This window comes from Carettochelys insculpta, chromosome 2, assembly GCF_033958435.1.
Source record: "Carettochelys insculpta isolate YL-2023 chromosome 2, ASM3395843v1, whole genome shotgun sequence".
Classification (NCBI taxonomy): Eukaryota; Metazoa; Chordata; order Testudines; family Carettochelyidae; genus Carettochelys; species Carettochelys insculpta.
Genome location: NC_134138.1, coordinates 65,184,739 through 65,200,622, shown reverse-complemented (window position 1 = coordinate 65,200,622; position 15,884 = coordinate 65,184,739). Strand labels below are relative to the sequence as shown.

The following is a 15,884-nucleotide window of genomic DNA, read 5'->3' as shown; positions in this document are numbered from 1 at the left end:
CAATGCAGCTGCCTGGCCATGGCTGCAGGGCTGCCTGGCTGCTCCCAGAGCTGGAGCTGGGAGCGAGGGCTGTACAGCTGCCCAGGCATGCAACAGCCTTGTGGGGGGCAGCACCATAATTGAGAGGATGGCGCAGGACCAGGGACAGAGGCCACAGTGGGGGCTGGGCTCTGGTGGGCACAGAAGAGGCAGGGCTGGGTCTTGCCTCCCCAGTCCCAGCCTTCACCCAGCACCAATGCTGCTCACACCCATTCAGAATGCTGCTCTTGCTGCTGCTGCTCAAATTGTTTTCTCAGGCTCTCGCATTGACCACATCACCTTCTCTTTGAATCCCTCCACTGGTTCCTCTTCTCTCCCGAATCAAACGCAAGCTTCTCATAGTCACTTTCAAGGCCCTTCTCAGCCTACTGCCACTCTATGGTATCTATTATCTCTCACTCACTACAGAGATGCAGGTGCTCACCTCCGATCAGCCAGCAAACCAGTCTCCATCGGCCATCGGGGCAACAGGTGAGAAAGAAGACAGTGGCTGCACTGGCCATGTGACCACCCCCCGCCCCCCAATGCCTCCTTGCACCACCCTTGGCCCAAGGGAGAGTCGAGGCAATGCCCCTCCATCCCAGGCCTCACCCCTGCCACACCTCTTCCCTGCCCCTGCTCTGCCTCTTCCCCCAAGTCCCCTCCGCTGGGCAACACAACACAGGGGACTAACACAGGCCTGGTGCTGGCAGCAGAGGTCAGGTCTTCCTAGACTCCCTGGCGGTGGCCGTGGAGAAGCAGAACAATGCATTCCTAGCTCACTCAGCTCCCCCCAGCTCCTGGCGGCATTACTCCACTTCCTGCTGATCAGTGCAGCGGGTGGTCCTCCCCCGAGTGAGGTGGCAGAGTCAGAGAACCAGAACTTCCCTCCACCACTGCCAGGAAGTGCTGGAGGACAGACCCCCTGATGCAGGTGTCAGGTCCTCTCTCACCCTCCCACCCTCATGTCACCCCTGATTGGCCACAAGTTAAAATTTTCAAGCAACGACTTCCGTTCTTTCTCCCATGCTTCCCCACACTTTGGCTACGTCTACACGTGCAGCCAACATCGAAATAGGCTATTTCGATGAATAACGTCTACACGTCCTCCAGGGCCGGCAACGTCGATGTTCAACTTCGACGTTGCTCAGCCCAACATCGAAATAGGCACAGCGAGGGAACGTCTACATGTCAAAGTAGCACACATCGAAATAGGGATGCCAGGCACAGCTGCAGAGAGGGTCACAGGGCAGACTCAACAGCAAGCCGCTCCCTTAAAGGGCCCCTCCCAGACACAGTTGCACTAAACAACACAAGATACACAGAGCCGACAACTGGTTGCAGACCCTGTGCCTGCAGCATAGATCCCCAGCTGCCGCAGAAGCAGCCAGAAGCCCTGGGCTAAGGGCTGCTGCCCACAGTGACCACAGAGCCCCGCAGGGGCTGGAGAGAGAGCATCTCTCAACCCCCCAGCTGATGGCCGCCATGGAGGACCCAGCAATTTCGACGTTGCGGGACGCGGATCGTCTACACAGTCCCTACTTTGACGTTGAACGTCGAAGTAAGGCGCTATTCCTATCTCCTCATGAGGTTAGCGACTTCGACGTCTCGCCACCTAACGTCGAAGTTAACTTCGAAATAGCGCCCGACGCGTGTAGACGCGACGGGCGCTATTTCGAAGTTGGTGCTGCTACTTCGAAGTAGCGTGCACGTGTAGACGCAGCTTTTGGGAGAAACTTTCCACAATGCTACCGAATGATCCACGTCTAAATTCCTCCTCACAACTCTTTTTCACCATGACGCCTAGAAAAACCTTGGCAACTGCTGCGTTGCTGGCATGCGCACACCCCTGCTTGTTGCGCTGAGCAATATTTTTTGTATTCTTGGACTCCCCCATCTGTCTACATCAAGGCCAGGCAAAACAGAGCCCACGGGCCAAACCCAGCCCACCAAGCTGCTGAATCTAGTCCACAGGCACAGAAGGAGCTCTGTTAGGCTCCCAGCCCACCCTGCCCCAGTATGCCACTCAACAAAGCTGGCTGTGGGGCTTCGCTTATCTGTGAAGAGTTGTGAGCCTAGTGGGAAGGGGGGAGCTGCTTCGTGTGCTGCCCCTGCCCCCAACAAAATCTTGCAGCTCCAGTTGGCCAGTTTCTGGCCAACAGGAGCTGCCTCTTTGAAGAAAAAGCTGCATGGAATTACTCCTCCCACTCTCCCCTTGGGCTTGTAGCTGCTCACAGAGATACACGTTCCGGCAGTTGGCTGCTCTGAGCGGCCTGCCGAGGCATTGAAGTCAGGGAGCCTGCTTGGCTGCTGCCAAGGAGTTGCTCAGATAAGCATCTCCCAGCCAGAACTTGCCTCTGGCACCCCAGCCCCTTCCTTCCCACACAACTTTCCCTCCTCCTCCTGCCATCCTAACCCACATAACCCAAACCCTCCACCCCTCCTCCTGCACCAGTACCCCTCCCAGACCCTGCTTTCCAGTTCTCTGCCTCATGTCACAACACCCTCCTGCCCAAGGTCACAGCCCAAACCCCTGCACCCAGTGCCCTGCCCGAGGTCACAGCCCAAACCCCTGCACCCAGTGCCCTGCCCGAGGTCACAGCCCAAACCCCTGCACCCAGTGCCCTGCCCAAGGTCACAGCCCAAACCCCTGCACCCAGTGCCCTGCCCGAGGTCACAACACGCCCCCGCCCTAGGTCACAACCCAACCCCCTCCTGCTTCCTGCCCCCTGCCACAAACTCCTCCTACATCCCACACCCGCTCCTGGACCCCAAGCTCCTTTCTGCAGCCAACAACTATCCCAGACCCTGCACCTCCTCCATTAATATCATGGAAGGGTACAGCCCCTAACCACTTATGAAACTCTACATCCACTTGTTGTCACTTACCTTACACTTAGATTGTCAACTCCTTGGGCGTAGTGGCTGTCTCTGTGCTGTGTGTGTACAGCAACTAGCACAATGGACTCCGAGGCCATAACTAGAGGTGCCTGCAGACTATGGCAATACACATTACTAAACAACAATCAGAGCAGCAGCACATGAAAGGTCAGATGTCAAGCACTCGGTCCCCATCTCCAATGGCATAAGTAGGATGACCACATTTCCCTAAGCCAAATACGGGACACCCTGTGATGGGGGTGGGGGCACGGCTCCCGGCTGCGGCTGCCAAGCAAGTGAAGATCCCTGGCTGCCCCCCAAACCACGCTGTGCTGGAACGGGGCTCCCACCCCGGGAGGCACCGCCTCAGCTGCCCCATGCCTCTGGGGGACAGGAACAGGGCTGCTGCCCCACAGGAGAGCTCCCCAGCTGCAGGGGCTCCCTAAATGTGGAGGCAGCTGCACCATGGGAGGGACACATCCCCAGCTACATGGGAGGCTGTCCTGCAGCAGGGATTGGGCTACTTCCCCACAGCAGTCTCCCCAGCTGCAGGGGGAACTGTCCCAGGGAGAGGCTGCTCAGCACTGCTGGGGCACCAGGTCTCCCTTTAAAACTTAGAGGGGGACAAAACACACTACTTTACCCCCCCACCATACCCAGCCTTACCCCTATGGCAGGGCCCCTGGGTCCCCCTCCTGCTGCTGCCTGTACTGCCAGTCAGTACGTGCTACACATGCTGTCCTGCCAGCTCTTGATTGATTTTACCTGCAGGTGCAGCTGCAGCTGTGCTGACTCACGGGAAGGGAAGCTCAGCAAGGGGAGTGAATATATATGGGACAATTAGCTCTTTTGTTAAAAAAAAGGAGGGATGCCTGCCTACGATACGGGACAGCCCCAGTGAAAACGGGATGGACGGTCACGCCATGCATAATCTGCCTGAACTGCGATGGCACAGCCTCAAAAGTGAGTGCCACAGAACCAGGCCAGTCAAGAGGCATGTCTATCGCTTATCTTGGACAGCTGCTAACAATGGACTGATCCACTACGGAACCCCAAATTAATTTCACAGCTGCCCTCTGCCAGTGGAAACATTAGAGAAGTAGAGCAGTGGTCCTGAGGTTGCTGCTATTTATCTCGCTTCCTGTACCTGTGGAAATGAATCTGCTTGCAAACATAACTAGAGATCTTACTAAGAGTATTTTATGCATTTCATACAAAATATATGATGTGCACCTGTATTAGTTAACTATGAAACACTGGTAAGTCAAAGATTTCAAAGTCAAATGTAAGAGTATTAAGATGGCCTAACTGACACTGTGAATAAAGAGATTCATTCTGAAACAAAGGCACGATTCAAACATTGCTTAAATCAATCCAAATATTATTTCCCTGCAGCTTGGGACAGGATTTTGTTCCTTTGGCTTCCATCCCAGCTATCTGTAGCAAGCCCATTTACACAGGCTTTATCCAATTTTCCAGATAGTCACCCATAATGCTTTATCCTTGCATGCCCAGTAATTATGTTCTGAAAACTGAGGGATGCTTTATTCTCAAATTAAACTGTGATACTCATTTCTCCCCAAGTTCCTCATGGTCAACCTTAAACATTCTAGACAGGGGTCAGCAACCTTTCCAAGGCAGAGTGCCAAAATCTGACCTTTTGACATCGTGACGGAGTCAGCCAAGTCAACACTAGGACTGAAAAAGAGAGCTCACCAAGACTGGTTTGATGAAAATGACGAAGCCATCATGAAGATCTTAAAGGAAAATCAGAACGCATTTCTGCTACGGCAAATGATCAGTCCTCAATCTCCAAACATGATCATTTCAAACACCTTCAGAGCCGGGTGCAAAAGGCACTTTGCAAAATGCAAGATGAGTGGTGGGAAAGTAAAGCTAAGTCCAATACTATGCTGACACCAAGACCCCAAGACGTTCTTCAGTGCTATCAAAGCTATATATGGACCTTCAAATAAAAGTAGTACACCTCTCCTGTCAGCAGATGGCATGACCCTTCTGAGGGAGAACAACAGCATCAACAATAGGTGAAGAGAGCACTTCAGCAACCTTCTCAACAGACCCTCCATTGTCAACCCTGTGGCCCTAGACCAGATCCCTCAGAAAACCACAATAGACAGTCTTGACCTGCCCCCAACAATGCATGAGGTCAAAAAGGCAATCAGCCAGACCAGCTCTGGCAAAGCCCCTGGGATGGATGGTATCCCTGCTAAAATTTTCAAAGTGGCAGGACCACTGTCACTTGGAGCCTTTCACAACATCCTGATCAGCATCTGGGAAGAAGAAGAAATGCCTGAAGACTTTAAGGACGCCATAATCATCTCGCTCTTCAAGAACAAGGGCAACAAAGCTGACTGTGGAAATTACCAGGGCATCTCTCTTCTCTGTACTGCTGGGATGATCTTGGCTCGAGTCATCCTCAACTGTCTGATCACCAGCATCCCAGAGGAGAACCTACCAGAAGCACAGTGTGGTTTTCGCCCAGGCCGCAGCACCATTGACATGACCTCTGCTGTTCTTCAGGTCCAGGAAAAGTGCACAGAGCAGAACTTGGATCTGCACACTGTCTTTATAGACCTGAACAAGGCATTTGACACCGTCAACAGAGAACCCCTGTGGATTATCATGTCAAAACTTGGCTGCCTGAGAAGATTCGTTAACCTCATATGCCTTTTCCACAATGGCATGACTGACTTTCTTCTTTCAAATGGCGAGTCCTCAGACACATTTGAGATATACAATGGTGTGAAGTAAGGGTGCGTGCTGGCCCCAGTGTTATTCAACTTCTTTTTCATGTGCGTCCTCAGCCACGAAGTTAGGGACCTGGACCATGGAATCTACATAAAATACAGACTTGATGGGTCACTTTTTGACCTTCGTCGTCTGAATGTTAAAACCAAGAAGCCTGAGAGGCTCATCCTTGAAGCCCTTTTACTGATGACTGTGCACTTATGGCACACAAGGAATCTGATCTCCAGCTCATCGTCAAAAAGGTTGCTGATGCCACTCGCCTCTTTGGTTTGACCATCAGCCTAGGAAAGACCGACGTACTGTTTCAACCTGCTCCAGGATCTGCCATTCTCCCCGCTTCAATCTTTATTGAAGGAACAGAGTTAAAAACAGTAGAGGAGTTCAAGTACCTTAGCAGCATGATGGACAATGATGGCTCCCTTGACAAAGAAATCAAAGCCAGAATCCGCCAGGCCAGCCGGGCACTAGGATGTCTGAGAGCGCGAGTGCTGAATCAGCACAATATCCGACGGTCTACTAAACTGAACGTGTACAAGGCTGTAGTGCTGACCAGTCTCCTGTATGGCTGTGAAACCTGGACCTTGTACAGAAAACATAAAACTGCTGGAGCACTTCCACACATGCAGCCTGAGGTCAATACTGCACATTCGATGGCAGGAAAGAGTTATGAACCTGGAAGTCTTGGACAGAGCAGGAACCACGAGCATCGAAGCCATGATTCTGACACCCCAGCTTCGCTGGACAGGACACGTCATACAAATGGAGGCATCCAGACTCCCTAAGCAACTCCTCTACGGTGAACTCTCCCAGGGCAAAAGGAATCAAGGCAGGCCTCACAAGAGGTATAAAGACTGCGTGAAGGCCAACATTGCTCATGCTGGTTTAAAACCAGATCAGCTAGAACAGCATGCAAAAGACCGAACAGGCTGGCATGCTCTCGTATGACACACATATGACAACTCTGAAGAGCAGCGATGCACACGCCTCATTGATGCTCGTGAGAGGAAGAAAGCAACAGCAGCAGCCACACCAACAGAGCCAGGACAATTGCCTTGCCCCCGCTGTGAACACCCATGCCGTTCAAAGCTTGGACTCCTCAGCCACATGCGAGTCCACAATCGATGAGCCTGTGCAAGCTCAAGATGTCATCATCGGAGACAACGGACTACCTATAGGCCGAGTGCCAGGGTTACTTTCTAAAGTCACTAATAGTCCTACTTACAACAGCTTCATTAATAAATAACTAACAATGCACAGAACTTTATCATTTAGGCGCTGGTTGGTAGCATCAGCTGGTCTTTTGTTAATCCACAGGCAACATGGCTTTAACCAAGCTCCCCGCGGCAGGGGCAGAAGGGGGAGGGCTGAGCTCCCATCTCATGTGCCAATGAAAATCAGCTCACGTGGCACTCTTGGCACGCATGCTGGGAGTTGCTGACCCCTGCTCTAGACTCTGAAAAAATAATGTGTTTCATACAACAGTTAATTCATTCTTTGGTAACTTTTAACAAAAAAATCCCAACTTCTATCATGTCAGATGACACACGTAAAGGTTACTCATATACAGTGCAATATACTGTGTAAACATAATACTTTTGTAATCAAAACTGAAAATGGCTTTCCATGAATACAGAAACTCACAAGGTAAATTTATACTTCAACGTGTACATAAGCAACTTCTTTTTAGGTAGTGTCTTGCCTGTTTTACAAAAATTATTCTACAGCTAAAATGAGTAACAACACTTTTCCTGTCAAATGCACAAGGTCTCATCTTTTCAGGAGATAAATTATAATCAAGAGCTACAAGTAAGCTCATAAATCATATATACACAACTGGGTCGTTAAAATTAATCTAGGTACAAGAGTCAGTTTTAGAATGTATCAATTTGCAGGAATTATGCCAAAAGCAGAAGAAAAAAAAAAAAGAAAAAAAAATAAAAGACCCAGTCCAGTTCCCATTGAGATCAATGGGGGTCTGCCACTGATATAAATATGAGCTGAAATTGACCACTAAAAGATAATTTGCATATATCAGGCCATTGAAAAGAGAGACGTCTCATAGTAACAAAGCCTACAAAGAAGGGAAGGGAGAACTGAATAAAAATAACACACTAATTGCCAGTTCTGTTTCAGATTCCGTAGATTTGACTCTCCTGCCACAATAGTAACTGTTTGAAAGAAATGAGGGCCTTCACTTTCTCACTATTCATATGTCAGCCCAAAACTACCAACAGGTGTAAAGAAGCATGTGGAATCACTGTAGCATTGCTGTTACAGAGAACAAGCTGCTTGCACGAAAAAAGTACTGACAGCACTGCACAGACAGCCCAATTACACACATCACTGCTTGGCACCTTTGTCTTAATGAAAATCATATACCACCTTGTAAACTGGCACAGTGCCATCCTAACAGATGGGCTGAAGGGTAGGCAGCCAAGAGACTATGTATAAGCATCAAGTGTGTTTTCTGAGAGCAGGACTTCCAGCCAGGAATGGAAAAACAGCTGCCCACCCTGAGCTCGCATGCCTACTCTTAAGAGGGTATGCTATTGCCACTCAAACTGTGATCTGGATTAATTTAGAGAAGAAATAAAATAGCTTCCACAGTCACATAAGGTGAGTTTTCCTAGAACTGAGATTACTGATCTGCAGGGACTTTACAGAATTACCATGAGTGTAAAAATGGGCAAGCCTTAAAGGGTTGTAAGAAGTTGTGGAGAATTGTTTAAAAGTTGTGTTTGTAAACAAAAAGACCCCATTAAGAAATATTTTTCTGAGGAAAATACTCAGAAGCACTACAAGTGCAATTACCTATGCCAATGTCTTTATATTATGAATTAAAAAAATAAATAAATAAACCTCACACTCTATTCACTAAGATACCCTTTACAAAGCATCAGCTGCCTTTTCTTTGGGGCTTTTTTCTCTTTAGAACGTCTCTCAGCATCCCCTCCTTTTTGTGTGTACATGCCAGTATACACACAGCCCACGCTTATTTAGCTAATCCTAACAAAGTTGCATGGAACTGAAAATTGATTATTACGTCTCATCTTCACATGACTAAAATGCAGAGCCATGTGATAAACGCATTTATTTTTCACTGTCAGCTAGCTGCCTTGCCTACCCTCTGATCACTAATCCATCTCATCAGGACTTCTAAGAGTTCAAACTTCTGAGCAAGTCTCAAATAGCCTTATTTGTTTTTAAATCAACCACCCAGATAAATGTTTTCTCCTTTCCCAAATGATGGGAATCACACACATAATGTCACCAATCAACATTCAGTCCTAAACAAATAGCAGTTTTAAAAGCCCAATATATCATTCAATCCCACAGAGATTTATATTGGTGAAAAGAAGCAATTCCTAGATTTCCAGTGGAAAACAACGTGAGCTTATAGCCCTATCAGATCCTGAGATACTGGACTCTAAAGCTATGATTTTTTTTTTATATACAGTGAAGGTATTCTAGCAATTTTTGATGTCTATGGCTACCTCTCTGTTACTATTTAGCAATTTTTGAGGTGTTTTTATTAGATTTATTGACATTTTTCTCCCCTTGGTTGTTTTATGGACAGATTCATAGACTAAATTTCTCATATGTAAGTGCCTAAAATTAGGCACTTAGTCAAATTTAGGCATCTACATCAGTGATTCTCACACTATGGGTCAGGATCCCAAAATGGGTCACTGCAGGGCTGGCTTAGATTTGCTTGGGCCCCGGGCTGAAGTCCAAGCCGGAGCCTCACCACCAGAGGCTGAAGCCTTTCAGCCCTGTCTGTTGGGACTAAGGTTACATGCTCCTCCACTCTCCCCTGGGACTGAAGCCCTTCGGCTTAAGGTTTGCTGTCCCCCTTCCTGGGGTAGGGGGCTCCAGCAGGCTCTAGCTCCACAGTCCTTCCTCTTTGGACCATTCACTAGTTTTTATTGTCAGGAGGTTACCACCCTGATCCAAATAAAACACACCTTTTTATGAGCTGTTGTGCATCTGTAGCAAAGAATTTGAAGACAATAATGTTGCTGTCAAGGTAAGTCAGAGAAAAATTCATCCCACAACAGCAGGCTCAAATCCATTTCTTCATGTATCTCCAACTCCTTTACTGTGATTTCCACTGTATTTGTTTTATTTTAATGCACTCCACAAGAACATGAGGGGACTTTCATACACGCAATTTCAGAACCCTTATCTTGTGTCCCTCCCCAAACTTTTTGCCTTCATACTGCTCATTGCTACTGCTTCCAGTTCCCCATAATTAGCAAAATCCCCCTCCCTGTCTCTGACTGGCTTTTAAGACTGAAAATGTGCTTTTTTGTTTTGCACTGAACTTGCCTTTCCGCAAAAAGATCCGCACCCCTTTCTCTGCCATTCTGAGCCATGGTTATTGCTTATCTTGCTTCCAAACACCAAAAAATTTCACCCCATGCTACTTTGCATTTACATTTCAACACCACTTAACGAGAGGGAAGGAGAGAAAGTGAAGGTACTCTGTTGCCTACTCACTATTTCACTATGATGATTTGGGATGATGATAAAACATACTGGGTGTTTTTTGAAAATCAGCACAGCCCAAAATGACTTAGGTTTTCCAAAGACAACAGAGAGAAAACTAGCATAAAAAATGGTTCAGAACATAGTCACAAATACACAAATACTGACCCTGGGACCTTCCCCATATAATCTAATATTTCTGCTGAATACAGTAATTACATGCACACTTTCTCACTTCATTAGGCATGCTTCACTCATGGATGCCATCTTCCATTGACCTACTGGTTCTGAGGTTAACTTGAAGGCAAAACAATTTAACTTAAGGTCAATAATAATAACTCTTCAAAACAGTGACAGCAAGTATGCAAAACCATTTAGGAATCCTTTCAATCCCTCATAAAGCCTCTGCTTTCCTTTACAACAATACAGTCTCATGTAAGCAAGCTTTATTTTGTGCAAGATAATGGAAAACACTATTGTAAACTTGGAAACCAGAGTACTTCCTCCCTCATTAAGCATATTTGGAGTGCTAGTCCTGATATCCAAAAGTCTAACTGGTCATGGCCAACGTTCCCACTAATCTTTTCCATCCAAGTGTGGATTGTTTCCATCCATGTGCGGAATAACTGTTGCATGCACTGAGGCAGGTGCAAAGGTGCACCACAAGCAAACAAAAAAACTAACTGTGGCCACTCTGTTAATCAGCTGGGCAGCATATGAATGTCTCCTGAGCAGCTGTACAAGCATCCAGCTTACAGGGAACACTGGTCATGACCCAATTATCTGAAAGATCATGTCTTCCATCACTGTAATTACCGTCCCTGAGCCACTCTTGCTATCTCAGGGTTAAACTACCAAGGGCCAGGTGCCAGGTTGTTCTCTGTGGGTGACCCAATATCTCCTACTAGCTGTTTGCCAAAGTCTCAAGTTGGAGAATTTCAGGACACAGCCTGATATGCATTTCTGGTCAGGTTTTTGATTGACTTAGGGATCAGTTGAACAACTGAGATAGGGAGTTATTTAATTTTGTCATGTTTCCATAGAGATTGATATTCCCCATTTCAGTAAAAGCCCTTCTACTCAGCACAGGCACAGCCAGTAAACCGGCATGTCACTGTCTGGTTACCCAGTCGGGCAGGCTTCTGGGGCTGCCAACTGATCACTTGGGGCCAGCTCACCAGCTGGCACTGGCTGTCACAGGGCCAGTTACCAGGCGGTGGCCAGCTGCAACAGGACCAGTTACCTAGCTGGGGCCAGAAGAGGAGGCCAGCTGCCCAGCCAGGGCTGGAAGATTGGGGCCAAATGCCCGCTGCCCAGACAGGGGACAGAGCAGGGCCAGCTACCCGTCCTGCTTGAATATGTGGCACATTTTATTATCCAGCATCCCCAGTTCCCCCAAGATGCTGAATAATAAAGCTTGTACTGTATTTTATTAATATTTTTAAATTATGTAAAGTTTTCAGGTGATTCATTAATGAGTGCCAAAAGACCCTTCTGAACAAAGATACATAAATATTAGGTAAATAAAGTACATTATCCAAATATGACAACTCTTCCAAAGTATCCACAAAATGTTACGACTCTATGGTAATGATAGGTTAGTTGAAGTTTTGAAACACAAGAGGACTTATTATTATCAAAGATCACCTAAGGGAACACTGTAAACTAAAATAACATTTCCTCCCCAAAAATATTTTACTTACTATTGTTAGCTGTCATGCGAAAATACTTACAACTGACAAAGATTAGCGCAAACATTAGAAAGCATGTGCGTGTAGTCAGTTTCACGGTTTCTCAGAAACACTTAGAGCTAACTGACTATTATTTACATATATTTTCTGTTAGTCTATAAGGTGCCACAGGACCCTTCATTGCTGTTATTCTTTACATGAGAGAGTTGGTCAATTGCAGAAGGACAAAAAAGAATAAATTAAAAAATGCCACCCTCACACCACAAGAAGTGGCAAGGAAGTGCAGGGCCAGATGTAATACCTGGAACTAACTTTAATTCATGTTTTGAAAATGGTTAGATTTGGGGGCAATGGTATCCCTTTAAAATGCTTACAGTTATTTTTACTAAAATGCCTTACCTAGGTACAGAGATGCATTTTCTTTCTTGACATTGTCATCTAAGTAGGTTGGTCCCAAGGTATAGATGGGTGTGGAGCCCATGCCAATGAGAATTTGGGCACAAATGAATAAAGCTACATAGAGGGAGTGATCATTTCCACCTGAGTCCTTGACACAGGACGGTGACTCCAAATGGTCTTTGGCGGTATAATTGCCAGTCATGCACAAGCCCTCATTAGAGAGGGAAGAGTTCAATTCTTGAATCTGATATGATGGAGAGATGAAATGAGGTAAAGAAAAAAGTGCAGCCCCGAGAGCAATGAAAAACCCACCTACAGCAAGCCAGAGAGGCCTCCTTCCTCGCCCCCCAAAGTAACTGATGAACACCACAACCACCAGGCTACCAATATCAAAACAGCTGACCAGCAGCCCAGACTCAGAGCTTTTCAAACTGTACCTCCTCTCAATGGTGGTAATAACACTGCTCAGATACCCAGAGACCATTAAAGACTGAATGAAAGTCAAAAAGCACATGCAAACCAAGAAGAAACGGGAATCTGTCAACACCACGCTGAGACACTTTCTACCTGGGAAAGCCATCAACGTGGTAGCTGGGGAAACACCTTTGCTTGCACCAGCAAAGATATTACAGTCTGTCCTCTCCGTGAAACTCCCAACCCCTGAAAAGCTGGAGGCCGTGAAAGAGAACACAGTCCCAGACGCAGCAGCACCATTAATGTGAGCTGATTTGTTGGTATCAAGGCCACATCTCAGGTCAGACCTTTCTTGGAAACTGTGCAAAAAACTCTGTTTTGCCCCAAGGAAGGTGCTTTGTGTTGTGGTAATCCGAGGAGCAGACCTGTTCAGAGCCGGCAAACTCTTGGACCTGGAGTTCTCTTCTTGATCCTCTGGGTGCTGCTTCCTGGGGGAGAATGGGTACTGCTGCTTTGTTCTTGCCCCTGACGCCATGCTGGCAGCATCTCTGGCTTGAGTTAAGCTTTAAAAGAAACATCAGCTACATTGTATTGTTCAGTTAGAACCTCCAATGCCATTTCATCGGGTAAACCCGAAGAAACGTAGCATAATCCCTGTGGATTTACTGCGCTGAATCCAACACACAGCTAACGGTGTCACATCGGTGTATCAGAACACATGTCTAACAGCGTCCTTTGTGGGTTCATCCTTCTTAGTGCTTCTTAGGGACCCGACTGCCCTCCCAGCAGCTAAGCGACGAACAGCTTGGATGGCGCCTCTTTATTTCTGTTGGAACATTTTCCCCACAGACCATTTGGCCACGTTTAACACTGAAAAATGCCAAGGTGCATCTATAGCCCAGTCTGGGCAGGAGAGAGCTCTCGGTTGTCTGCATTTGAGCCTCCCCGCCACAGCCCGCAGATCAGAAGAGGCAGTCGGCACAGAATCAAGTTTAAACCTCCTGATGGCAAATCTGCCAATCTGTAATGCAGAGAGATCAAACAGAAGGTCAGCGTGCTGCTTTTGTCCTGCTTTGCCCGGCACTAGCTCCCAACCGCAGCTCCCCGGGGCTAGAAAAGGACATGCGGGGCTCTGTTGCCAAGCTCCCTCTCTGTTCCTGAACAATAAGGGCAGGACATCTGAAACCCTTTCCCAGCAATCGCATTCCCCACCTCCCTGAAACACACTCTCTCGACTCTGTCCAGTCTAAAGCTCCTCTCTTGTTATGGTCTCTCAATTATCACTCAGTCATATTCATTTTATTTTGAGGGAACTAATTATAACCATTTCTCACCCCCTACTGCATTGGTCCCACTGACATAGAATTGAAAGACATCCTAACATCCTCTGTTTGTTACTTGTAAAAACAAAAATACTGATATACGTATAAGAGGATGTATATGCATATATACATATATGTACATGCGCTTCATTCAAGGAGACATCCTGTTATTTACAGCCAGAGGCACCAGCAAAAGGTCAGCATACCAACTCCTTTATTTTCAATACTAAAAATAAACATACCGGAATAAATATACAATTACAAATATGAGGGACACTGCAGATGGCATCCCACACAAAGTTCGCTTGCCTAGCTTCCTAATCTATGGTGACTTGGAGAAGGTTAGCCGTATTTCTCAAAAGAAGGAAAAGAAAAGCACACAGGAAACAAAGAGATAAAGAAACGTGATTCTCTCGACACCCCTCTGATGCACGCATGGAGCATGCAGAAAAGCAGGCAGGGTCCTCACAACAACACAAGCTCAAAGAGCTAATACAGCTGTAACTGCATGCATAGATTACATGCAGACTTATAGATATACCTATGCATATACAGTATACGTGCAAACACTCATATGTAGTGCACATGTGGTAATCGGTGTACAGCTAGTGAAATATATCCCCGTGTATCGCCATCTGCGAGAGTAACCGCTCTCCTTTACGCGTCAGTTCGCCTTTTGTCTTTCTGTCCAACTCAGCTTTGTGCAACCAGCGAAGACAGACATAAATACAGGGAAAAGGAGAAGTGGGGGAGGAGAGGAGGCGTTGAGTGTAGCAGTTCAACTCTGCAGCTGCCACTGCCATACAACTCCTGCATTAATTACCATTTAGATAACGTGAACAATGATCTACAAACAATAAGAAGCATGTCTCCAGCCTGCTGGGTGATTCTCCCTGGCTAAGCTGCATGCGTGCATACAGACATACACGCACAAGCGCTCTCCCTCTCTCTGTGTTACTCAGCTCCCACCCAGCATGTTCAATGCCGCCCCGCGCTGGCTCCATGTAGCTAGCATGTGCAGTGACTCCCATGCCAGGTCTCCGAGGGCAGGGGCTCCCGGGGACACGCCGCACGCGTTGCACCGGCTCTCTTACGTGCAGCGCCGGGCTCCCCTCCAATCACATGCCCGCACCGCAGGCATGCCAGGAGGGGGGCGCGACGGAGGGAAACGCGCTGTGCATCCATTCGGGCTAAAGAACAACCCCGGTACCCACCTGGTTCTCGCCCCTCGGGGCAGGGCGGGAGGGCGGAGCTGGGCCCGGCGCGGGGCACTCCTGGAGCCGGGGAAGCCCGTGCCCGTCTGCTCGCCCGGCTGGTGGCCACCTAAGGACGCGGAGCCCCCCCGGCCGCCGCCTCCCGCCCGCGGAGCAGCGCACGCAGGCGCAGCGGGGACAGCCCGCTGGGCGGAGCGGCAGCGCTCGCGTCTGGCGCCCTGGAGACGGGTTTGCCCGGAGACGGGAGCCGCTTGCGCCCCCACCCCCATTCCCGCCCATCACTGTGGAGCCACCGGCGGGGGTGGGGGGGGGCAGCTGTGCAACCACTTTTTTGGGCTGCGGGAGTGACCCGGGCGGGGCGCCAAGCCGGGCGCGCGCTGACCCCCGCCGAGCGGTGAAAGCAGCCGGGGGCGGGGGGCACCTGGGCAAGGAGCGGGCGGCGAAGCCAGGCAGCAGCCGGCGGGAGATCAGCTCCCCGCTGCTCTCCGCCAGGCGCTCCGCCGCTGTGTCCCAGCCCGGGGCGCTCCGCGGAGGTCACGGAACCACCTGCTTCCGTGCAAACCCCTTCAGCCGCAAGCTTGGCGCGGGCCTGAGGAGAATAGAAACCGCCGTTGTCCAGACCCACCAGACCAGTGTGCTCAGATTCCGAGCTAGCTACCCAGCCCCAGAGCCCGCCATCTGCTGGTGCG

General features: G+C 48.6%; 1 protein-coding gene across 1 annotated transcript in view; it reads right to left on the bottom strand.

Moving 5' to 3' along the window:
- Window positions 1-13,277, bottom strand: part of SLCO5A1 (solute carrier organic anion transporter family member 5A1) — a 107,604-nt gene extending 94,327 nt beyond the window's left edge. The window contains 2 exon segments of the mRNA XM_074985738.1: window positions 12,246-13,232; window positions 13,235-13,277. Coding sequence (XP_074841839.1) covers window positions 12,246-13,232; window positions 13,235-13,277 — 1,030 coding nt within the window.
- Between the last annotated feature and the right edge of the window lie 2,607 nt (window positions 13,278-15,884).